This window comes from Clupea harengus, chromosome 8 (genome assembly GCF_900700415.2).
Source record: "Clupea harengus chromosome 8, Ch_v2.0.2, whole genome shotgun sequence".
In the NCBI taxonomy this organism is placed as follows: domain Eukaryota; kingdom Metazoa; phylum Chordata; class Actinopteri; order Clupeiformes; family Clupeidae; genus Clupea; species Clupea harengus.
This window is the reverse complement of record NC_045159.1, coordinates 934,036-958,590: the sequence shown is the minus strand read 5'-3', so window position 1 is coordinate 958,590 and position 24,555 is coordinate 934,036. Positions and strand designations below refer to the sequence as shown.

At 45.1% G+C, this 24,555-nt stretch overlaps 2 protein-coding genes across 3 annotated transcripts; one reads left to right on the top strand and one right to left on the bottom strand.

Annotated features, from left to right (window-relative positions):
• Window positions 1–3,561: 3,561 nt before the first annotated feature.
• Window positions 3,562–4,677, top strand: gja2 (gap junction protein, alpha 2). The gene has a single exon (XM_012819598.1). The coding sequence runs from the start codon at window positions 3,562–3,564 to the stop codon at window positions 4,675–4,677; it is 1,116 nt and encodes a 371-aa protein (XP_012675052.1).
• Window positions 4,678–9,574: 4,897 nt separating this feature from the next.
• tbc1d8b (TBC1 domain family member 8B) lies at window positions 9,575–23,894 on the bottom strand. Of its 2 annotated transcripts, XM_031571393.2 has the most exons (21): window positions 23,629–23,894; window positions 20,904–21,014; window positions 20,399–20,517; window positions 19,939–20,164; window positions 19,591–19,831; window positions 18,966–19,173; window positions 18,524–18,691; window positions 17,949–18,080; window positions 17,616–17,766; window positions 17,224–17,438; window positions 16,922–17,039; window positions 16,535–16,820; window positions 16,172–16,298; window positions 15,960–16,058; window positions 15,613–15,681; window positions 13,957–14,197; window positions 13,681–13,746; window positions 13,315–13,392; window positions 12,874–12,927; window positions 12,520–12,617; window positions 9,575–12,411 (listed from the first exon to the last, which is right to left on the bottom strand). In XM_031571393.2, the coding sequence occupies exons 1-21, from the start codon at window positions 23,753–23,755 to the stop codon at window positions 11,851–11,853; spliced, it is 3,495 nt and encodes a 1,164-aa protein (XP_031427253.1). In that variant the 5' UTR covers window positions 23,756–23,894; the 3' UTR covers window positions 9,575–11,850. The 2 variants fall into 2 exon arrangements, with proteins under 2 accessions (XP_031427253.1, XP_012675016.1); XM_012819562.3 differs by lacking the exon at window positions 13,315–13,392 and having other exon boundaries at window positions 23,629–23,892.
• Window positions 23,895–24,555: the final 661 nt, after the last annotated feature.

Below are 24,555 nucleotides of genomic sequence, written 5' to 3'. Positions count from 1 at the left end.
ACACTCTCTTGAACTGGTGTGGGTGTGGCAGGTGAAAAGGGAAAATGGATATCCATCATCGTTAACATTTTTAATGGAAGTTTAATCAGAAATATGTCAGATTAAGATGTGTGTTTTAACATGTCAAACCTAACTTTTTGTCTACCATTCCTTTTAAGTACCACCAAAGCATTTGCATACTGGGTAAATAATATATTGTTTACTACTATAGTACGATTAATCTTTAACTGTAATGATCTATGATATTTATCAAGTAATGCACTGCATATTGTGACATAAATACTTACCGATTGTATTACTACATGCTTTGTTCTGTTCATTAAAAGTCATCCATACCACTGAGATTGTACTGTCAATTTTAGACTTTGCCAATTTATGCAAATGTACCACCAGTTATACTTGATCTGGACCGTTTTAAGTCAAACGAAAACATTGCTTTATTCATAGCATTCATCATCATTCATCTCTAACCCAAACTTTATTCCTGCCTTTCATACTAGTTCATGTCTAACGTGTGCTACGGAAGTCGTCGCCTCTCATTTGAGTCTTGTGAAGTGGAAGTGTAGATTTATGTTACTTTGCTGTCTATGTTCTCCCTGTGATGAGGTGTGTGTTTGAATTGTGCGTCCATTCTGAGTCGCTTTGGGTGAAAGGGTGTGTCAGATGGATATTATTATTTTTCAATAAAAATGCACTGGGAGAGAGCGATCACATGGAAATGTGCTGGGAAACCTTTATATTACAATGTTGCTTCTTTCAAAGAAAAGCAGTATTTCCTTGTTTAAGCAGTGCTTCCTTGCTTAAGTAATTTACTGAAGAGTTATCCAGACTCATATTGGCCCTCAAGTAACTGGGCTGGATTAAAGCCCAGTCTTGTCAGAACTCACTGTAGTACTAGCAGTGCCCACAAGGAGGCAGTAGGAACACATGCAACCCACACACAATCAGTGACACATTGACATGCTCATGTATGCCAGACACACATGCATGTAATACATACATGCTCATGACAACACCCCCCCCCCCCCCCATTCCTACCCACCCATCTGCTCATGGCATCAACACACACAAATTCTCACACACACACACACACACACACACACACACACACACACACACACACACACACACACACACACACACACACACACACACACACACACACACACACACACCTATCTTTTAAGTGTCATCATTGAAGAAGTCCTGGAGGACTCATTTGTGCAGAGCAAAGATCCCTCCCCAGAACAGCTGTAGCCAATGGAGAGGACCGAGACTAGAGCTGAAGCCCCAAAGAGATGAGCCTCTTTTTCAGGAGGAGGTCACTGGGGTCATTGTTAGGGTTGGCTTTGGACCATTTTAACCGTACCATGTCTGTAAGTAGGGAAATCCTTTTGATGTGGAACACCAGACATTTTCATCATGATCATTGTCTCGAGGTTTTTAACAGCTAGCAGGTCACTGAGAATCCAGTCTCTACGACTTCATAAATTATTTGAGAATATGTGTAGGATACATTGTCAAATGGTAGCAAACAAACAAGTGTAGGAAGACTACAGGACTACAATAACCATAACATTAGTTTGTTCATAAACAGTTTAAAGTAAGTATAATTATGTTTTTGTTGTGTACTGTGTGTGTGTGCGTGTGTGTGTGTGTGTGTGTGTGTGTGTGTGTGTGTGTGTGTGTGTGTGTGTGTGTGTGTGTGAAAAAAAAGAGATAACAGAGCCAAACCGTAAGGGTAAATTTAGCACAATGCCATACAACTCTTCACTCCATCCCATTGGTCAGTGTAGTTGTCCCTCAGCGAGTAAGCCATCCCATTGGTCAGTATAGTTGTCCCTCAGCGAGTAAGAACAAGTCTGGGCCAAGGGTTTGGCTTTAAGCGTCTTCACAGGGAGTGTGTGTGAACCCTGCCCAAATTAACCCCCTCAAATACACACAGTCAGAAGGGGGCTCTACAAAAAGAAGAGAGGGGTGCCAACATTAAAAGGATCTCTCTTTCTCTCCCTCTCTCATTCTGTTTCTTTCTCTCTTTTGCTCTCTCTCTCTCTCTCTCCCTCTCTGTTCCACACTCTTCTGGAGAGTTGAGCTGTGGGTTGTGTTGTGTCTGAGAAGCTTCTCCTCACAGGACATGACTGTTATGGAAGGAGGAACAGCGAACTGTCATGGTTGTTAGTGAACCCAGTGCCTTTAGGACATAGGGTGAGTGCATGAAGACTGCCCATGCTTGCCAAGGGAGCACACTGGAGATGAGGACTTAGAAAAGGTGGGTCTCAATCATTTGACAGTTTACGCTGTGAGTAACTGTAACTGTGAGTCACTGAGGATATTCATAGCTTCACTTTAATGTAAAGGGAAGGTAATGAGATAGCTATCTATAAAGAAAAGGTATTAATCTAAAATAGTAATTATACCATTCATTTTATGGTAGGCGGTTTATTTTTAGGTCATTATTCATTGTCTATCTCAAGTTAAAACTTGAAGTTAAAAGTAGATTATAACAATTATAATTATAATTATGGTAATTTCCCATGTACTTGTTTGTGCAGACATGTTTTTCTTACTTGACTTCAGTAGCCTACTCCTTCTACAGTTTGATTACAAGTTATTCTAATGATTTAATCACCTACCTATTTTTGACAGTTGTAGACCTTGATTAACAGAAGAATATATTTAGATTTCTGTTTTTTTTTTTAGTTAATTATGCCGCAATAACGCCAGACTTGAAGGCATTCGCATATATTGTTTTATATTGCTCTAAACTGACCCCTGAACTTAGCTTCTAGACACAGGAGTTGTCCGACTATTTGAGGCAGAATGTTTTCCGAAGAATGTTTGTAATGTCACTGTGAGTGTACACCTGTGCACATAAAACAGTCGTGGAACACAGGAAAGCAAGAATGAAAAAACAACACTCTTCTGATGGCTCTAAAGCTTGTCACACTAACCCAGTTAAGATAAAGCAACACCAACGAAATATGACATGACTACTGTTCCTGCTACTGCTATAACATGCTGAGGTACAGTGATCATACTTACACATACTCCTAAAGCAAACCCACACAGATGGATCTCATGTAATAAGTCATGTCAAAGAATTCAGTAGGTGATTTCCAGCTGTACAACACATTTTAGCACATAAAGTCTGATGATGCTAATTGCACACATTCAGTCAAATCCAATCCACACAGCATGGAAATGGGAGTCCTCCAGAGCAGATTTGCCTGCAGTTTAGGATGTTGAGAAGCAGATAAGCCCTTAAAGAAGTCCAAAATAAAAACAACCTTTTGCTTTGGCTGCAAAGAATGACTTTGTTTCTTCCCATAAAATCACTGGCTCAGAATGCAGGGTTATATCCTCCAGGTTATATGTTGTAAAAAATGATCATAGTCCATGTTTCCTATTTACATTAAAAGCCAGAACCTATACTTTTCTTTGCTACAAGTTTTGTTTCCCGTACCTCTTGTTCCTGCCTTTTATCCCTTCACCAAATAGAAACACTTGTTGTGAGTTGCAGGTTTTCGGGAGTGTGTTTTGTGCTCGTGTGGTCACAGAGCCATGGGGGACTTTAGTTCATTGGGAAAGCTGCTGGAGAATGCCCAGGAGCACAGCACCGTGGTGGGGAAGGTCTGGCTCACCGTCCTCTTCATCTTCCGCATCCTGGTGCTCAGTGCCGCCGCCGAGAAGGTGTGGGGCGACGAGATGTCGGGCTTCACCTGCGACACCAAGCAGCCCGGTTGCCAGAACGTCTGCTACGACATAACCTTTCCCATCTCGCACATCCGCTTCTGGGTGCTGCAGATCATCTTCATCTCCACGCCCACGCTCATCTACCTGGGCCACATCCTGCACCTGGTGCGCATGGAGGAGAAGCACAAGCAGAAGGAGAAGGACCGGGCCGAGCAGCTGGAGCAGGCGCAGCTCTCCGGCGCCCCCGACAAACAGCAGCTGCTGCTGATGTCCCGCATCAAGTGCCCCAAGGCGTCGGTGCGCGACGAGCAGGGCCGCATCCGGCTGCATGGCGTGCTGCTGCGCACCTACGTCTTCAACATCATCTTCAAGACGCTGTTCGAGGTGGGCTTCATCGTGGGCCAGTACCTCCTGTACGGCTTCGAGCTGAAGCCGCTCTACACGTGCGACCGGTCGCCCTGTCCCAACGTGGTCAACTGCTACATCTCGCGGCCCACGGAGAAGACCATCTTCATCATCTTCATGTTGGCGGTGGCCTGCATCTCCCTGCTGCTCAACCTGGTGGAGATGTACCACCTGGGCTTCACCAAGTGCCGCCAGGGGCTGAGGTACCGCCGCTCGAAGTCGATCTTGGGCAGCGCCTCAAAGTTGCCCAGGGAGACGGCGGTGGTGCCCTTCGCCGTGCCCAGCTACAGCTACTTCCCCCAGCCGCCCACGGCACCCGAGGCATACCGCTCAGAGTCCCACTACAACCTGACGGAGGCCGACTCGGGGTTCCAGCCCTACAGCAGCAAAGTGGCCTACAAGCAGAACAGGGACAACCTGGCGGTGGAGCGCAGCAACAAGCCCGACAACAACACGGAGCTGAAGGGCATGAAAGGCTCGTGCTCGGCCCCTGGCTCCCCCATGCAGAACAAGCGCAGGCCCAGCCACTCCAGTCGCAGCAGCAACAACAAAACACGGCTGGACGACCTCAAGATCTGACGTGGGGAAACAGAACATGACACAGGGAAACTGGAATAGTGGGTGACTGCCTGCTTTTGGGATGCTGGTTGGCTTGACAACAGCAGAGCACCTTGACCTTAATGAGAGAATAACAGCACAGAACTGCTATGGCATGGGGGTATCTCACCCTGAACATTAAAGGTTTACTTGAAAACTGAGTATGAACAATGAAAGCAGTCGTCTGGCAGTGAGGATAGGCACAAGAACTGATTAAAACCGTTAACTGCATTATTATTTAAACTTTATGCATTCTGTTTCACTCTCCATTTTCATTTCTGATTTTATTTGTGTTTTCCCATTTGTTATGCCAATGCATATGTAAGCTGAACTGTTTAGGGGCCACCATATAAAACACACACACACACACACACACACACACACACACACACACACACACACACACAGTGAGGCACGCACACACACACACACACACACACACACACACACACACACACACACAGTGAGGCACGCGTTGCACACACACACAGTGAGGCACGCGCACACACACACAAACACACACACAAACACACACACACACACACACATACGCACACACATTCACACACAGATGTGCACAGATGGACATGTATTGACTTGCACATATATATAAATATGCATAGGGTGCGCAGCAAGCCCAATAACTTTTAGCACATGACATGGCATGACAAGAGCAACATCAACAACATATTTCTTGCAACAGATCATATTACTGTGCCACTATGCAATAGTAAATCATTAGAGGTATGTCAGTAAATAGATTTAGTCTTTGGAACTGAGAGGCTGAGTATGACTGCCTTGAGTATACCTTTAAACACACTGTAGAGACACTGTCTTTATTATTAGGGTGGGGACATGTTCTTTCATCAACCAGTCCAAAAGCCAGTTGAAATAAGACATTGTGGATGTGACATAAAATGGCAGCTGATTGAGAAATAAAATGTGTTCACTGTGAATAAATGAGCATGATGTCAACTATGTTTTTAGCTCAGATATTTTTAACTGTTATATTTCAAATCATGTTACTGTTCTCTCGAGTGAGAAAATGGTGACTTGGTGGAGAATGGTGGAGAATTTGTCAGAGAAAACCAAAGTTAGTCTTTTATCCCCTTGTCACATATCAATGAATCAATGCATCAATGAATCAATGAATCTATCTATCTATCATTTGTCTTAGGCACTCTTTCTTTGAGACGTGTTCACACACAGGCGCCATAACACAGGTGGATTCCACAGGGCTGTGGCTCATCCTGTTCCAGTTTGGTCCTTCCGCTCAATTCTTGTTCCCAGGAGTGATGACATGCACAAAGTCAGAACAAGGTTAAAGTTCAGGTATTTGGCCACAAGTCATGTCTGTGAGGGGAGCACAGAGAAAGAGTGTGTGCGCATGAGTGTGTATATGTGTGTGAAACGACAATCAAGAAAAGACATTTCAGCAGTTTACATTTTTCTGTATGAACAAAATTAAGGCTTGGACTAAAATGTTAAATAATGTATTTTCCATACACTCCCTTTCTCTCATTCAGCAAGTGCCAGACAGTCTATGAATAGGATTCTGAGCAGGATCATTTCCATCAACTTGCATGGCCGTGTCAATAAAGGGACAATGTCATGGTGTCTCTTTGGTCTCATGTCAGAAACAAATTTCAAGTATGTGGGTGCACACAACCACACAGAAAACACACAGAGACATACATACACACACACACACACACACACTCACACTCACACATAAATACACACTTCCGTAAGAAGCAGACGACAGTTACAGACATGAACACATTCCCAGGATACATCCGTGTACAAGGCTTAAATAAACAGGAGACCTGACTGCTCCCAGTGCTGGGAATATCACGTGTTGCAGGAGTGTAGCTCTGCCCAACTGTCACATTCCTGCTGACAATTTCAAGCCCAAATAAACACCATGGAGGCCTTCACCTTTTCTACTTCCACTTCGCTATGCAGGGAGGTGCCATACACACAACGTCCTGCCAGTCAGCACAGCTCGAGTCCTTCTACACGTTTAAGTAACTTGACCCCGGTCCTCTCCTTCAACTCAGTTCAACTCAAGTGAGCTTTATTGGTCTGACTGTGTGGTATCACAATGTAGCCAGCGACTGAAGAGAAATGCAACTGTTTGTCATTCGCACACATCTACGTGCACTATGCGGCAAAGAGTTCAGTGGAGTTTGAGGCAGATTTTCCTGTCTGTCCTCTCATACATTGAGTGCTGTGTAGAATTAATTTCTTCGGGCAGGAAGCTCCCTCCCTCTCCCTCTGTCTGTTGAAAGGCTGTATGTCTCCAAACAGGTGAACTTTTATCTCACCAGACCAAGGTTATGACCCGGCAATGTTTTTTCAAGGGTCAGCCTATTCCAGGACAGACTAGACGACCAAAGGAGGTAGCCGTGATGAGTAGGTCTCCCCCTACATTCTGACCACAGTCAGTAGGGCAAGGTCTGGTTAGAACCAGCTAACTGTGTAAACTAATCTTCATAATGGACATTTTCAGCCTGATCACAGTAAGAGAACTCTTTCCAGTCATTGAAAGGAAAGGCCAGTATTTAATCATCACAGGCCTCTCTTCTTGTGCGGTCAGTCCTTGGTGAAAGCAATACTGTATTCTAGTCTTACCAGAGATGCACGAGATGCACGTATCAGGTCACCTAAATCTGATTTGGGCAGCATACTGGTGAGGTGGCGTTTGCCCTCTGACCCTTCCCCCGACGGTGCGGCCAACGGGTCATCCAGCACCTGTCACTCCAGACCCTGGGAGGGGCATTACTTAAAGCACACCATATAGTGTACATATATGCATTCACACATACTACATATGCATACTACATATGCACATTTCATCACATCAATAATATTCTGTACCTTGCACATTGTAGAAAAAACGCTAAGGATGTAGTACCTATATGCGCATACCAGTTTCACTTATTACATACTCCTTCCATGTGGGAAGGTAATGCTCATAATAAACACAGAAAACAGGGCCAGTGCAGGGCAGTTCTTGGAACTGCATCCTGGTTCCCCTTGGTGCTGAAAAGCATTTCTTAGCTTTTCTCCTACAGTAACTGGAGCAGAATCAAAGGCCTAGTATATCAGTACGTTTCTCCCTGGTGGAAAGCAAGAGAGAGAAGGCCAGGCAGGGAAAAGCTTACCTGGTCGCTGTTTTCATTGCAATCAGCAGGGGAGGAGTGACCTGATAAAGCTGTAAATGTATATCATTTTAACAACCTATTACAGCCTGAACCAAACATATGCTTGTGTTTGTGTCTAAGCGTGTGTGTGCGTGTGTTCAGAAGCTTGGTTCACATAGACATTGGTTCTATATGGCCAAGTAGGCTGAAGTAGCCTTAAAAAAAACAGCCAGAGAAGTTACATTAGGAAATACTTAGCAAGGTACCTCTATGTCTTACCCACTGGCAGTGCATGGTAAACTGACAAGGGACTGTCCTTATTATTACAATGACAGTAATCGCAATTTAAAACATGAATGGTCCACGTTTTTTTTTGTTTTTTTGTTTTTTTGTTACAGTCAAATTCAGTTCTGTGACATCTCTGGACAATTAGAGGGATTTAATGCCTGTGTTTTTCTGTGTGATAAGCTTGACAGACATAATTGTAAGATCAAACACACACAAAGGAAAGGACTGTGTTTGTCGGGAGTTGGAGAGGAGAGGAGAGAGAACTGGAGGCCCTGCTAAGGGTCTACAGCTCTGCTGCCAAACGGCACGTTACAAATATGAATGGCTCGCTTTATCACTCTAAAATGGCTCGCTTTATCACTCCTTTCTCTCACACACACACACACACACACACACACACACACACGCACACAGACACCAATAAAGGTTTTGAAAAACAAGCAACAGGGGTAAACATTTAAGTACAAACATGTGGGTTACAAAAATCTAATGGACTGAATCGCATACAACTGACATGGTTTTGTACATAAGAACATTAGTACACAAATATATAAATATGAATTCCCAATACATGATGCAGCATAGTCAGCTCTGAGAGGCTCCACATATAGATGCCTGCCAAACCTACACTGCCTTTACTAAGTAGAAAACAAACTAAATTGAGCCGTGATTTCTGGGTAAGGCTACAAACTGAAGCTTCCAAATGCAGTAAACATTTTTTTTCGCAGAATATATCAGACAACATCATACACTCACTTAGTTGTGTAATCCTGTGTGTGTGTGTGTGTGTGTGTGCGCGCCTATATACTCAGACCCTGAAGGCAAAAGCTGAAGAATGTATAGCATAATTACAGCAGTATGTTCTGCTGCGCTGACTGCTATTAAAAAGTGCTTACTTATTTCTAATACATTTTATTGGACTGATTTACAAATGACTAACAGATGTATGAAGGTTGGAACTAAACAAGAGGACGACGCTAGTGCCAGCAGGCTCAGGGTAAACATTTATTTTTATTCACCACATTCTGATACACACATGCCCTCTTTTCATGGTGCACTTCAGTGTCCATCACTAACTACTATTAAGACACTACGTTTGGCACTGGCTCCAAGCCTTCATTACTTGAGAGTGGCTGAGCACATCTGATGGTCAGATATTTGATGTTCATTTCCCAGCCCAGTGGAAGTGGATGCAGAGCCTGGAGAGGTGTCTGTCGGGGAGATGTGAGGATACTGCCCTCTACTGGTGGCCTTCAGCACCTCTATCCCAACTCTACTCTCCCACCTCCTGCCAATGGGCCTCATGTGCTACAAGAGGGTAATGTGCTTTGAAATGAACAAATGTCCATGTTATATGCACGCACATAAAACTAATAAACAATAACGTACACATGTACATTTATGCAAGTACCCACGTGATATGAAATACAATATTTACGCCACGGTTTTAGGGCTGTAATTATTTATTTCCTTATAAGAGACCAAGGACGTGTACATAAAGTGGCTTTTGTGATAGGCACAAACAGATACATTTCAACACCTTTAAGATACTTAACAAAGTCTGCAGAGATATTTTGCAATCATTGCAGATACGTTGACTGAAGAAAGTCATTGCGAAATGGCACCTCTTTCACATGTTGACAGCAGTTTTGTAAAAACCATGAGAATGCTTCAGATTATGTGTCTGTAGTGTCAGCACATATACATATTCCTTGATGTCTGAATTAAGTCAAAAGCCAATGGGGTGGGGGATGTCCATACAGCCATCTTGAAGACCACAGACTTCTTGCAGTCCTTCACAAATGAAATGCTTCATTTTCAACTGACAGGTTCATCAGATTTGTACCACAATGCTTTGTTCTTGTGACTTTAACTAAAGGGACATCTGATAAAAATCCCCTTAAGTCCACTTGGGAAGGACATAAAACTAAAAATGTCAAAGTGGTCTCCCCATACAGTCGGAGTAATGCACTAATGCATTTGTCAATTCAAATCTCCTTTCAAATGGAAAAAAAAACTGTGGTCTATTTCTAACAGACAAAAACAAACTAAATAAAATGTGCATTACAGCATTCTTTGATTCAAACTCAGTGGCTGGCTTTGCTATATATTTTTAAATAAATAAATGACATCTACACATTTATCCACTTTGGATTCATCTTGATATCCTAGAGATCTCCAATAATAATTCTAATATTGATAGAAAGTCCTTGTATTTGGACCCCATCTATGGCTTAATGCATCTAGCACATTTGCAGTTGGTCCTTTCAGAGCGAAGCTCCCATGGAAGCACTGTGAAATATATTTTTGATAATGATTCAGAATCAAGACTCCCTTCAAACCAATAATGATTCAGAATCAAGACTCCCTTTAAACCAATAATGATTCAGAATCAAGACTCCCTTTAAACCAATAATGATTCAGAATCAAGACTCCCTTTAAACCAATAATGATTCAGAATCAAGACTCCCTTTAAACCAATAATGATTCAGAATCAAGACTCCCTTTAAACCAATAATGATTCAGAATCAAGACTCCCTTTAAACCAATAATGATTCAGAATCAAGACTTCCTTTAAACCAATAATGTGGACTGTACTGCAGCCCAAGAACATTGTCATACTTAGCAACTAAATTACTTTCATCAGCAATAAAGCTATGGCCTGAAAAATTAAAACATAACAGAATTAGGACACACACCAAAATGCATGTCAATACACAATATAATATTTCAACAACAATAAATATCTGAAATGCACTACCTGGTATAAAAAAAAAAGAAAGAATTGATTTCATTCAGTTTCATTACAATGGAGTTCCAATACGTTTACACCACCTCTGATGGCAGCTCAGAGGATTGGTCCAACGAGAGCGAGCCAATCAGAGCCCTCCCTTTCGCATGCTCATGCACCATCCCATGCCACAGAGCCAACGTAAACAAAACAGCTGCAAAAATAAACAAACACACACACACACACACACACACACACACACACACACACACACACACACACACACACACACACAAAAACGCAGCACCGTAACACGTATTTACATCTATACTTTCTTCAGATAACACACAGCGCTTGATATTCCCTTATCCTATAAAATAATACATACCTGATAGGTGATGCTAAGATTAAGATTATATCCTGAAGAAATGTCCATAGTGACAAAAGAGTGACTGAAGCAGAGGAATCCTGTGACTAGGAACTTACTATAGCTCCTAAGTCTCTGCCTGACCACCACCCAAATACAACACATTTACAATGAGCCCTCTTTCCTCGGGCTAAAGGTAGGTCTAGGTCAATTCAACGCTGATGTTGAGGCTGAGTATGTAAGCATGACAATGTATGAATGTTTGTGCCTATGTGTGTGAATGTGTGTGTGTGTGTGTGTGTGTGTGTGTGTGTGTGTGTGTGTGTGTGTGTGTGTGTGTGTGCGGGTGTGTCTATGTGCTTAGCAGTGAGCATTAAGGCTATTTGATATAGAGGCAGAGTTATGAGTCTGGCTGGTGTCATTCTACGAGTACTCAACAAGACACGACGCAACGGGAAACTATTTTGAAACCATGTCAATGCCTCCCTACAGGAGAATGAAGCCGGGATCAGCGGACATTCCAAGGCTGAAGGGGACAGGGGGAAACAGGATGAAGTGTCTGAGACTGAAGTGTCATGTGTATGGCTTTAGGTGGGCAGTTTGAGGCTTAGTCTGTACGGTCATCACTTGTTGATCTGTGCTTTCAGTTGGTCTCTCTTGGCCCGGACCAGGAGGTTCCGGATGTCTACAGGTTTCTCGAAGAACCTCACCAGAACCGGCTCGTTGAGGAGAGAGGCCAGAACCTGCTCGAAGGAGAAGGACCAGTCCAGGCCCTGAGGGCTGGGGGGTGCCGTGTGCTCAGAGGGCGTGTTGGCAGGCTCTGTTTCCAAGGTGCTGGAGGAGGCCCCGTCCGAGGTGCCCTCGGGGGACGAGGGGGCCCCGTCGGAGGCGGCCTGGCCGGGACTGGAAGGGTCCTGGTCCACGTGGACGGCCTCAAGCTGCTGGGCAGCGGCCTCCACGGGGCTGGTGCTTTCAGGCGGACTAGCGGAGGTCTTGCTGGGGCTGGGGGACTGTGGGCTTGAGGAGGCCCGGGAGGGAGCGGAGTCCTCCTGCAGTCTGCGTCCCACCTCCTCCATGCGGAGCAGGAGGCTGGTGACTCTGGCCACGGCGCGGAACAGCGCCTCCTCCTCCGGGTCGCCGTGGAACAGGCCGTACAGGGTCTTGGACAGCAGGATGAACTGGGTCTGAGGGAACACGGGAACACACACACACACACCAGATAACCACCAGGTGGACGTTTGGAAATGGATTACGCTGTTTTTGGTGTTTTGGTTTCTGTAAGGAGGACGCACCTGATCAATTCGAGGCAAGTCTTTGATACTCTCCTCTTTCTTCTGGATCTCGTCTTGCCACTGCTTCAAATAGGCCTGCAGGTCCACCTTTCCACGGCCTGAACATGACAAGAAACTGTTAAGACACTGAGGCCTAGTTGTACAAAAGGGTTGCTGCTGCAAACTTGATGTAACCTGCAAGGCAACATACAAGCAAATAGTCTTACAAAACACACAAACAGGCTTAAAACTCGTCTCATATATTCAACGCTCACAGGACATTTGTTTAAGTTCACTATTGTTTGGACACACAAGCCTGACAGGAATCCATTATACACAGAAGGGTCTTAAGTGAAGCAGAGTGAAGTAGTTTACCCTTCTCTGGGCTTTTCCTTATCACCCCATCGTCAGAACCATCTGGAGAGCACACTGTAATGATAGAGGAAGGGCTGTGATAAGGATTTGACTGCCCTCATTCTGATGTAACTAGGGACACGGCAAAATGTTGTGCTTACAGGATACACGGCAAAATGTTGAGCTTACAGGATACACACTCTCTTTATCCATCACTTCCTCGCTCACCCATACACACACACACACACACACACACACACACACACACACACACTCATACACACAGACACACACAGACACACACACACACAGAGAAAAGCATCCATCTCATGCTAGTAATAATAGGTGCGTATAGAAAAAGCTTGAAAGGGGTCAGAGGCTGACTTAATCTGACAGAAGAGAAGAGAAGAGAAGATAAGAGGACAGGAGAAAAATGAAGGGAAGAGAAGAGGGAGAGCTGACCAGTCAGGCAGGTGAAGTTAGGGAGCTCCTGGCACTGAGAGGACTGGCAGGTTCTAGAGACAGCGCTGCCTGTGGAGGCTAAGAGAACAGGAGTTACTGAGCGACGCGTGTGAGAGACAAGGAGAGGTGTTAATAAACCCCACAGACAGACAGTTAGGCAGACAGCGAGAGAGAGAGAGAGAGAGAGAGAGAGGGGTCCAGAGGAGTATGTAAAATCACCAAAAGAGGAGGTCAGAGGCATATGTCTACAGGCATAGTTACCGCGGCATGCATCAGAAACCCAAACTCAGGGAGCTCATATTTCAGTGTCATTTACACTGCATCCCCAGGCCCACTCCCCATGTCTAAACATATGGCTTTGTTTACCTGGCGGCAGGTGCAGTTTGAAGAGGAATTTCAGCTTATCTGTGAATGAACCGCTGTAGAGGATATCTACAGCAAGAGGATAGAAACACACACACACACACACACACACACACACACACGCACACAGACACACACAGACACACACAGACACACACAGAGGTTTACAGGTGGAACTCGTGCCTGGATCACCCAGCTCTACTACCACTACTCGGCTTAGCTCTACTCTGGCGGTAGCGGCCATTGCTAAACACAAAAAGACATCCTGCGCAACCTTACCCAGGGCTCGGCAGAACTCTCTGAAGTTGACCATGCCGTCGTGGTTGTCGTCGATCAGGCGGAAGGTCCAGTGGGCGAGCGTGTGCGTGTAGGCGCCGGGGCTCCAGGGCTGCAGCAGCAGGAAGAGGCTGGTGAACTGGGCCCGGCCCAGCTGGTACTGCTCCAGATAAGGCAGGCTGGGGTCGTGGTGCTGCAGAGCAGGGCTGCTCACGGTCCAGTAGCAGCTCAGGAAGTGCTGCCTCTATTTAAAAAAAGGGTCAGCAGGGGTCAGAGAACACACAACTAAGCAGCACCACAGACGTACAGAACACAAAGTTAAAGAGAAAACAGCTAGCAGGTGGGTTTCACTCGATCGGATTTCAAGCCTTATTCTAGGAACTACGGCTGAGGTACTTCCACTGTGAAACCAGTTGGCCATGTGTCCCAGTTTCGCTAATGAATTATCTGATAGTCTATCTTCCATTTCACGAGTGTGATTATGTAACTGTGCTACTTGTGTCGTGTGGCTAAGCCTCTGTCTGCGTATGCTGTGTACTCTGGTTGGGGTTTTCCGCTACTCTTTACAGATCAGCTTCCAGCAGCTAACTCCTTCATCAGGGCATTGCACAGCTCTATGGCCTTCAGTCTTTCAGCTTTTTTCTTTCCAACATCAATGCATCAGAGGTCTTTGTTTATTGGCTTGGGCTAAGACTCACCCTGAGGCCATTGTTCTCGTTTGAAAATCATTTCACTGAATAAACCTAATGGTCTGTGAGAGCAGCCCCTTTCCTCATTTTTCTGCCTCCTCTCTCTTTGCCCGAGATGGTGATGTCATATTTTTGTGGCGGTTTCCGGATGAAAACGCCCACGCTGTATTTCTTGAATCAACTAGCTAGATCAAGTGATAGAGTAGGCAAGGAACTTGTTTACTTCCGAAATGACAGCTGAGGCAACGTGTCAGTAGGCTAACTCCGTTCAGCAGAACCTAGCACACCGCAGCAACATGATGTTCACGGAATTCTAAAGCACCTAGCACTGGCAAACAGAATTCCGTAACTATTGTAGGGCTACAGAAGAAACACGCCTAAACGATGAAATGAAAGGGTATCCACAGGAGTCCGTCTGGAGGTACAGTTTGGGGGATACAAGGTGTAAAAACAGTGGGAACAGTAGGGGTCTACCTGAGGGGAGTTGGTTCTAGGTGTGAAAGGTGTGAATATATATGACCTATACATATATGACTGCAGACAGGAAGGCCTGCTGCTCCCAGAATCCATTTGAATGCTAATAAATCTGGCGCCAGCTATTTGGCATGGTTCCTTACAGAGGGAAAAACCATGTGTCATGACATAACATAATGTACATGAAATAGAAAAACACTGAAATCCTTTGATAGCCCTAGAACAGCTTCAGCCGATGGGGGTGTTCTCTGAGGAACTCGCCCATCGCTTCAGTTCAACCTGACTGTAACACGAACCGCCAATATGAAACAAGGCAAAGTTATATCTTTTTTTTCAATTACTATTAAATATTTATATGAGTCTTTAGTCTACATTTCACTAATCTGCTAAAATTTAATTTCACTAATCTGCTAAAATTTCCGTCTGCAAATGACTTGAATACCACCCAAAAAAATGTTGTTTGACTCGTAAGCGCAGACGTCTCACGGCCACCCACCTTGAACAGCACATACAGCTCATCCATGTGAGAGGCTGTGAACTTGACCTCCTGGGCCACCACCCTGACCTACACACAAACAGAGAGCAGACAAGTTTCTCACACACTAACAAACAAAAGGAAAATGATGGATATCACGCTCTACTCAGACTAATACAGCCAGAAAACAAACACAACAGTAAATGTAAACAAAAGTTAACTTTAACTTTAACTTCCAGTAAAACCTAAAACAGTACTGGCACTTTAAATGTATTCAAAAGGGCTTTCCATTTCCCAAGGCAGCTTCTTTACTTCCCACTGTATGTAAATGGGCCTGAAAAAAAACCTGATGTGGACGCTGAACATACCACATTCTGTTTGGTCGTGTCCTCCAGAGTTTGGATCACGTACAGTTTGTTCCTCCTCCTCATGCTTTCTACTTCCTCAGATTTGATATCTCCATATTTCTGAAACATATTAGTCAGCCACGAGTGTGTTATGTATGTGAGTGTATGTTCGACTTGAAAGGGTGCCTTTTTGATTTCTGAGTGGTAGAATGAGAGAGTAGTTGGGTGTTTACCTCGTATGCTTCCCTGATGAGGTCGCTGATGTCTACTCTCTGAGCTGCTTTATCATTGTGGCCCACTGGTGCCTGTTGGACAGTGGCAGGCAGGGGACTGTCTTTATTAGTCACGCTGTCGAAAAACCTGCCCACACCAACGAACAGCACAGAGAAAATATGTAAAACAATTGATAAACGTTATTGTTTAAATCAATGAAAAACTGTCACCACCAAACATATAACTGATGAACTCAACACAACGATACTACAATTCAACAGAGGATAAGACAATGAGAATTCAAGTCAATGCGTCCTCTCAGAGCGCTGATGTGTACGTGGGGCGAGGTGGTATGTCTGCGTTATCGTGCCGTAACTGCTCACCTGTTGAGGATGGTGACGGCCTCTGTGTCGTCATTACAGCAGAGCAGAGCGTCCATGTTGTAGTCTAGAGTGGCCAGGCCCAGCTGCAGAATGGCTTTGATGCCGTCGAAGAAGAAGCAGTCGACCACGTTGACCGCGCTCTCGATGGGAAGCACACTGATGAAGAGCGTCAGAAACCATGACAACGATACCGACGACAGGAAAGTCAGGTCGGTCATGTGCTCCGTCAGCTGGGTCAGGTGTTCCCGGATCAGGTCCTCAAAGACGGCCTGGTCTACCAGTGCACCTACAAGAAAATAAGAGTAATCACACACACATCTAGTTTTTTAAATGAACCTTGAAGAAATGCACATAGTGAATGTATGTTTGTATGTTAGCATGTCTCACCGATAATCCTGCGGTTGAAATAGTCTGGAAGCATCCGTTCACATACTGCAACCAACAACCAGAAGGCTTCTTCCTCCTTGGCATACAACAGTAACACAGATGCTAGGATATTCATAGCCTGCAGACAGAAGCAAAGAGAGGGAGAGAGAGAGAGAGAGAGAGAGAGAGAGAGAGAGAGAGAGAAGAGAGAAGAGAGAGAGAAGAGAGAAGAGAGAGTATTGAGGGTAGTGAGTCTCCTACCAGACACACAAGTTTAAGAGTGTAGATCTGTGAAACATTAAAACAAGATTTAATCAGTGTACCTGACAGTAGCCTATCTTGGGGTTTCGGTAGGCATATGCAGTGAGAACCCTACGCAGGGCTGATATTCCCGTGTCGCTCTGGAATGCCGGGTGGTCAGGCAGAGAGCGGTGCAGGTCACGCTCAATCTCATCAGTGGCCAGAGAAATGGTGCCCAGAGACACCTCCACCAGCTCAGAGTAGTGGCCTGGGTGTGTCGCCATGTCATTTACTGCACCTATGGACATGTACACAAACACACACACACACACACACATACACACACACACACAGAGAGGTACACACACACACACACACACACACGCACACCCACAACCACACACAGGTCCACAGACAGTGAGAACCTAACTACGTTTAGAGACTCTTTCTCTACACCTGTGCCGTACACACGTACCTGAGAACAGCAGCCACAGTTCCCCTCTCAGTGACTCTGGCACTCCCCGCACGATAAGGTCTCTGGTTTTCCTCGTGCAAAACATACTGGTTCCGCGTCCGTACTCCGCGAAGTGGATCTGCCAAGACTGCTCCTTCATCTTCTCTTTCAGCTTCAATCACAGTAATTAGTGCAAACATGACGTCATGTCCTTCGAGCAGGAAGATCACCCAGCTGACAGAACCGATAAACACGGACAGAGAGATGGGAAACTAAAAGTGCACTCAAGCACACACGCATGCATGCACACACACACAGACAAACACACACACACACACACAAAAACCAACTCACCATTTTGGGGTCGAGGTTTTCAGCGTCCTGGGGATGAAAGACATTCATTAGGGCCTCTGTGCTGACTGTCTTACTGTTGTCCCTCTGGCCGACCATCAGTCCTTCTTCATCCTCATGACACTCCAGCAGCATCTGCACACACACACACACACACACACACACACACACACACACACACACACACACACACACGCACGTAAGCACAGCACGCAGACAAACACACACACACACACACACACACACACGAAAGCACAGCACACAGACACACACACACACAAGTGTGTTCATTTCCCCCCTTTTTTAAACATGCAAAGAAACTGGCACATGCTGTTTGTACATTGTGTATTTGTTTCCTTTCTGACCCGAGAAACCTTCAATGTTTGTGTCACAATCTAATCAACTATGTTTTCTCTTGCAAACGTGAAGGAAATAAATGACGCATAGCTTTCACTCCGTGCAAGTTCTATTCCACTCCACCTATATTCTAGAGACTACTAGTCCTGGAAATCATGGCCGATTTGGGTGACTCAGAGCTGAGTCACAGAGGCGTGTGTGGAATGGGAAAGTTAAATGACCTGGCTGGAGGCGGAGTGCTGGGGACTAGCCGTGTTCCCACACTTCCTGCGGATTGTGCCGGCCAGCCGCTCAAAGTCACGGACCTCGGAGAAACGCAGCGCTCGCTTCCCTCTCATACACACAATGAGGGCCCTGCTGCTGCGGTCAGGCTTCTCCACACTCAGAATCTGAAACACACACACACACACACACACACACACACGTCACGCTAATAATAGACAACCTAAAAGGGTTACAGACATACAGAAATACACACTCACATTTTTGCACTTAGCTGACATTGTGCTTTCACTGTGACATTAACTCCCTGGCAAGTTCATGACCAAAGCTCAAAACCTTCACACAAACACAAAACATTTGCTATGCCTTTGGACGGGGTTAGGCACTGGCAGCAACACCTGGGCTGACAAATCCACATTGCTGTGATAATGTATCGCTCACCTCTCTCATTGGAATGATAAGGTGGCACTGGCTGCCGTCCTGGCTGGCAAAGCAGAGGTAGCTCTCAGACACACATATCTTGCCCAGTGTGTTGAAATGACTGAAGGGGACCCACAGGAAGCTCTCGTACACCTCGAGGAGATTCTCTTCGCACGGGAGGCGGAAGAAAGACCGAAACGCCTCGTTCCTGGCGTGCGTCTCCAGTCCCCTGGAAGCAGATGAAAAGAGGTGGAACCGGGGTTCTCGAAGAATTGCAAGTGTTGTCTGTGCCCCTTCTTGCTAAACTCAACAGATGAGGGAGACAGATTAAAGGCTCCATTACAGGGATGGAAAAGGGGTTGGAACTGGTGAACACTGTCAGGTACGATTTCTTCTCAGATGCTCAATGAATGGAGTAGACTCACAAATACAAACAGGACATTCTGTGTTTCAGCATTTGGCCAAACCTCACCACATATTTAGACTCTATGATCTGTGTTTACAAAGTACTAGTCACCTTCATGACCTACATACAAACCACGTGTCTTTCTATGCATGTTGGTGTGTGTGTGTGTGTGTGCGTGTGTGTGTGTGTGTGTGTGTGCGTGTGTGTGCGTATGTTGGTACTGTATGTCTTTGTTTGCACCTTTTGGTAATTTGTAGTGGGTCTGTAAGGATATGGTCGCTCGGGAACGTCTCCTTATCGATGAGCCGTCTGACCGCATAGTCTGCGAGCTGCTCCATCAGGAGGAAGGTCTGCTGCAGGTGGAGGAACATGGAGAAGCAGTGGTCCTCTCCCCCCGCGCACACGCGGATGCTCTCCGTCAGCAGCACGCTGGTCGTCTTCTCTAGCCGGCTGATCTCCACCCAGGAGATCACCAGCTTCACTGAAGGAAAAAAAACGCCACACAGACAGCCACTGTCAGGACCTCCATTTGCTTGGTGTCAACCCAGACTCGCTAACCCCAGAAACCTCCTCCCTTCTCCTTCTCACCTTCATTGCCCAGCAGGTAGGAGTAGAAGCAGAGGAAGTTGGTGCTGAGGTAGAGCCAGCCCTGGCAGGGCACCCGGCCTCTCCAGCAGCTGCAGGAGAAGTAGGTGACCAGTTTCTCTTTGCCGGGCAGGGAGAACCAGGACTCAAACCGGAGCAGCGCCTCGCGGAACTTCTCTGGTTCGTCCTCCTGCACCAGACTCACCTTCCCCTCCTCGGCAATCAGACCCTACGTCCACAAAACATGTAAGCACCGATCGCTGGTGAGGAGCATTTCATCATCCCGCAAAACATACCACCCAAACATGTCACCAAAGTGTGTGAGAAGACAAATTATCCACGCAGGAGACTTTCCATCCACTCTGGGACTTTTAAAACATGCCTTTATTAACTGTGAAACGCTTGTCTTATATCTTTTATCACTACAGATACAAACGGCATTATTCATAGAAGGAAGGCTTACTCTGATCTTGCCCTGGACGAAGCTGGTGATATCATCACTGGAGTCGAACACGGAGAGGGTTCTCATGATGTTCTGCTGCAGCCATTCCCAGTGCTGAGAGAGCTCCTCCTCAGACGCACCTGTGACCAGACGCATCAGACATCAGACATCAACATCATCATCAACATAACAGGAGAATAACACACTGGATGGATGCGGAGAGGTTGCAAGGTAGGCGTCACTTTAGATATATACAAACCAATGTGCAAGTTTCCTTTCAGTGCTGTATAAGTATAAGTAGTATTCCAGTGTGTCGTGTGTGCCATTAAAAACCTGACAAAGGTCTTAATTATAAATACTGACTATTTTTAGTGTGTCTGAGTGTTGTTCACATATTGACTGTTGAGATTTTAGAATGACTGGTGTGGCATTAATGCATTTCTCTGTATGGTTTTATGGCTTGCTCATTAAACGGTGAGGTTTCGGGGGCAGCAGTAAAGTTGAAATTGTTCCGGGTCTTGCTTACCACATGCTATGGTCCAGTAGACCTGTGAGTCCGGGGTCTGGTGAAGGATGCGGAATGGTGCAACCTTGGCAGTCGAGTCGAGTACGGCATCCAGAGTTCCCACGAGGAGCCCTGCGTGCCAACACAACCACCGCAGAACACGTCAAGCTAACATCTAACAAGAGGGAGGGGGTTACAAATCCCCACACACACCCTCTTCCACCTGTCCACACATAGCATCAGTTTCCAATTCAGCTTTGTTGATCTGTATTAACAATGACCATTATCTCCAGGTTCTCTGTAGAGCCCAAGGCCTGAACACTCTTTCACTCCCAAGCCCATGGGTGAGGATGACAAGGAACCACTCCCTTTAAAAAAAAAAACAAGAGCAGAATCCAGCTGAAGAGCACAGACTCACAGCACTCTGAGGCTGGATCCCAGAGAGGCGTATTTCCACTATGGGGTAAAACCCAGGTGTTTGAGAGAAAAGCCTCAGACATTTTTTTTGTTTCAATCTCTGAGGCTGGACTGGGGCCATGGCCCAAATGGCCTCAGTTCAGTCCAGGATGGGGCAGGGCCAAAACGGATGGCGAAAGGCCAAGAATGAGGGGAAGTGTAGAAAGTGAGAATGAGAGGAAGTACAGGGAGAGAGCGAGAAAAGAAGAAGGGTAGCCTATATACACAAATGACAGCGAAAATACATTCAGGCACAAAGTGAGCACTGTGTTTACAACTAACGCCTTATCATGCCTTTGTCGGTGTTATGCGAGGGCAGGCTAGATACACAAGGGATGAGAGGCATTCCAGGCCCATTCTGCTTACGCGAACAATTTGAGCCTCCGGCCGTAGCGATGCTCTGGCTAAGTGTGTCACATTACTGAGGACCGGAGGTGCCCTTCATAAATTATTCCACGCTTCAAAAACACTGTAATGTCATAGCTCCCCCCAGCACAGACAGGGATGTACAAGCCTGAGGTCAGGGGGTCAGAGGGGCAGGGGGGGGCATAAAGAGTTGTAGGCTGTTTGTGTCATACATTAGGCCTTCGCATGGCTCTGATGTAGCAAGGCACAGGGAGGACACATCTACTGCCGTAACTGTGGCCTGAAAGCATTTCATTTGCATTCCTATGGGTTTGAGGTTGTGGCTAATGAGTATTGATCCAGATTACATTGAAAGTGATTGAATCAGCTGGTCACAACCTAAACAGAGGGTAAACAGAGACAGGCAGCCTAGTAAATTAAGTTACTGAACCCAAGGACATGAGCCAAAACATCCTTTCACTGTATGAAAGGCCTCTGTGGCTTTCTACTAAGTTGTTATGTAACGATTCAAAAGGCAGCAACATTCCAAACCTCTTTGACAGCTGTCAAACTGTCAGTCAGATTTCAAATGGAAGCCCACTTTCTCACTGTTTTCACCTAAACCACTCCCAGCTGCCCACTGATTGGTGGTATAAAAAAATCAGGTTGTAAACACAATAATCCACATGGAAATGAAGCTGCGATACAGTCTGGCTAAAGCCGAACTACAAATCATCCATTATATAAATACATCATTTTTCTAAGTTTATGTTTCTACTTTGAAATAATAATTAAAAAAAAAGATTCCAAGAAATCTAGGGCTTGAAATAGAGAGAGCCGTATGCACATGATAGGTGGGTACACCAAGCTGAAAGGCTGAACTGGTGATGTCATTGACTTTGTCAGCTTGAGGAGCAATTAAGGGCCACATTTCCTCCAAAGACCCTCATTAACAACAATTATAGCTCTGGTGCACAGTTGGAAGTGAGAGGAATTCAAAGTCATGCTTGGCCTCAGACAGAGTAGAGCTACTGTCAGAAATAATCACCACACCATGGCAAAAACCAGAAAATGCCCAGACAACAGAAACACACAAATTGGCCCAAAGAAAAAGAGACTTATTGGCATGTTCACATACCTGCACAGATGTATCTGAATATAAAAGCATCATAGCCTGTGTCACAATGCATTGCCCTGCTGAAATGTTATAATGGCCGCTGACAAATCACACTAAATACTGATTACCAATAACTATCCATAATCAAAACCTAATTGTAATACATAACCAATGATGGCGTACAATCTTGAAGTATATTGTGTATCTTTGTCAACCCCTTCACGTTTATTTATTTATTTTCCCCTATGTATATAATGTTGGGCCTATTTGTTTTCTTTGTATCTATGTATTTCACTTCCAAGGAGACAGGAACGAAAATACTCTGATAATCAGTATTTTAGGTCAAGGGTCGCATTAGATGTCAATTACTTGTAACTCGTTAATACTAGCATTCATAAGGACAACACGACCCTGATGAAAACTTACATGAAAATATTTTTTTGGACATACTGATGCTACATAGGTCACTTTAAGTGCTCCAACATTTGACCCGCAGCTGATCAAGACAATCTCCAACAGCTCTTAACCTATCAGAGTGAACGCCAGTTGCTGGTCAAGTGCAGATGTGATACTTGTTTATGTGAACGTCCTTTTGCTTCATTAAGCTATGTTCGATGTTTCAGAAACAGGTTTGTTCCCACATACAACAGGCGGTTACACTCCATGCGCCAAACATAAGTGATAACGCTCACGTTCACATTTAACAATGCTATTTGGGCTAAATGGCAGGGCTTCAGTCTTGACATTTCATTTGCTCAACTTCCAGAGGCGGCTAGGTGTCTATCCAGCTGTTGGCTAGCTTGCCACTGATGTTAGCATAGCACCTACCTGCCAAACCACCGCTGCCTTCACCGTATCCCCGACGTCTCTGCAGTATGAAATAATCATTGGATTTCACGGTTGCCCATAACTTCAGCGCATTTTTCAGAAGCACTTCTTCAGGTTTAAGCCACATGCTGAAATCTAAAGGTATATCCTGTCAGCAACATGCATATCACTATGTGCATTCCTGCTGCTGTACCCGTAGACATTTGTTTGCGCGTGGAACCATTCCCACGTCGACAGATATTTTGCCAATGTCAACGTTCCAAGAGCTTCTGGGATTGTAGTTATGAAAGAGCAATCAATGGTTACGAAACATGGCTTCTATATTATTTTGAACGACATTACCCACAATCCTATGTATTCGTCGAGTTTTCTGGCTCGAGGAAGAAGACGCTCGCACACTGTTCCAGGATCGGTTTTTTTCGCAGTTTGGACCTTGGACACAATCTATTCAAAGATCAAGGAAGAAATCTTACTTATCCCCAGTCTGAAATCCATGTACACATTTGTATTTGACAGTGCAGGCAAATTATGTTATGTACGCTACTTGAGAGGCCGTTCTCGTATTGATATCTTTGATAGGCAAAAATATAGGAATATATATTAGGAAAGTCGACATACACAAACATTTTTGTGACACATTTTAGTACGTAGGGCGCGCGACAACTGTGGGGTGTTAAGTCATTCCTCATGGAACAGGTCGGGGGCTTTGTCATTTTTTAATTGTAATAAATTCATAGCTTTAACTCGATGCACTAAAGTAGTGATAGTTGGATAGCCTACTTAGACTAAGCCTACGCTAACACGGTCATGCTGTGGATAGAAAAACAGTCCTTAACTATTTTCTTGGAACATTCTAAAGGGTTTAGGAAACATGAACATTTAATGGTTAGTCTTCCCAACCTGGTAGAACTTTATTACAAGAAAAAA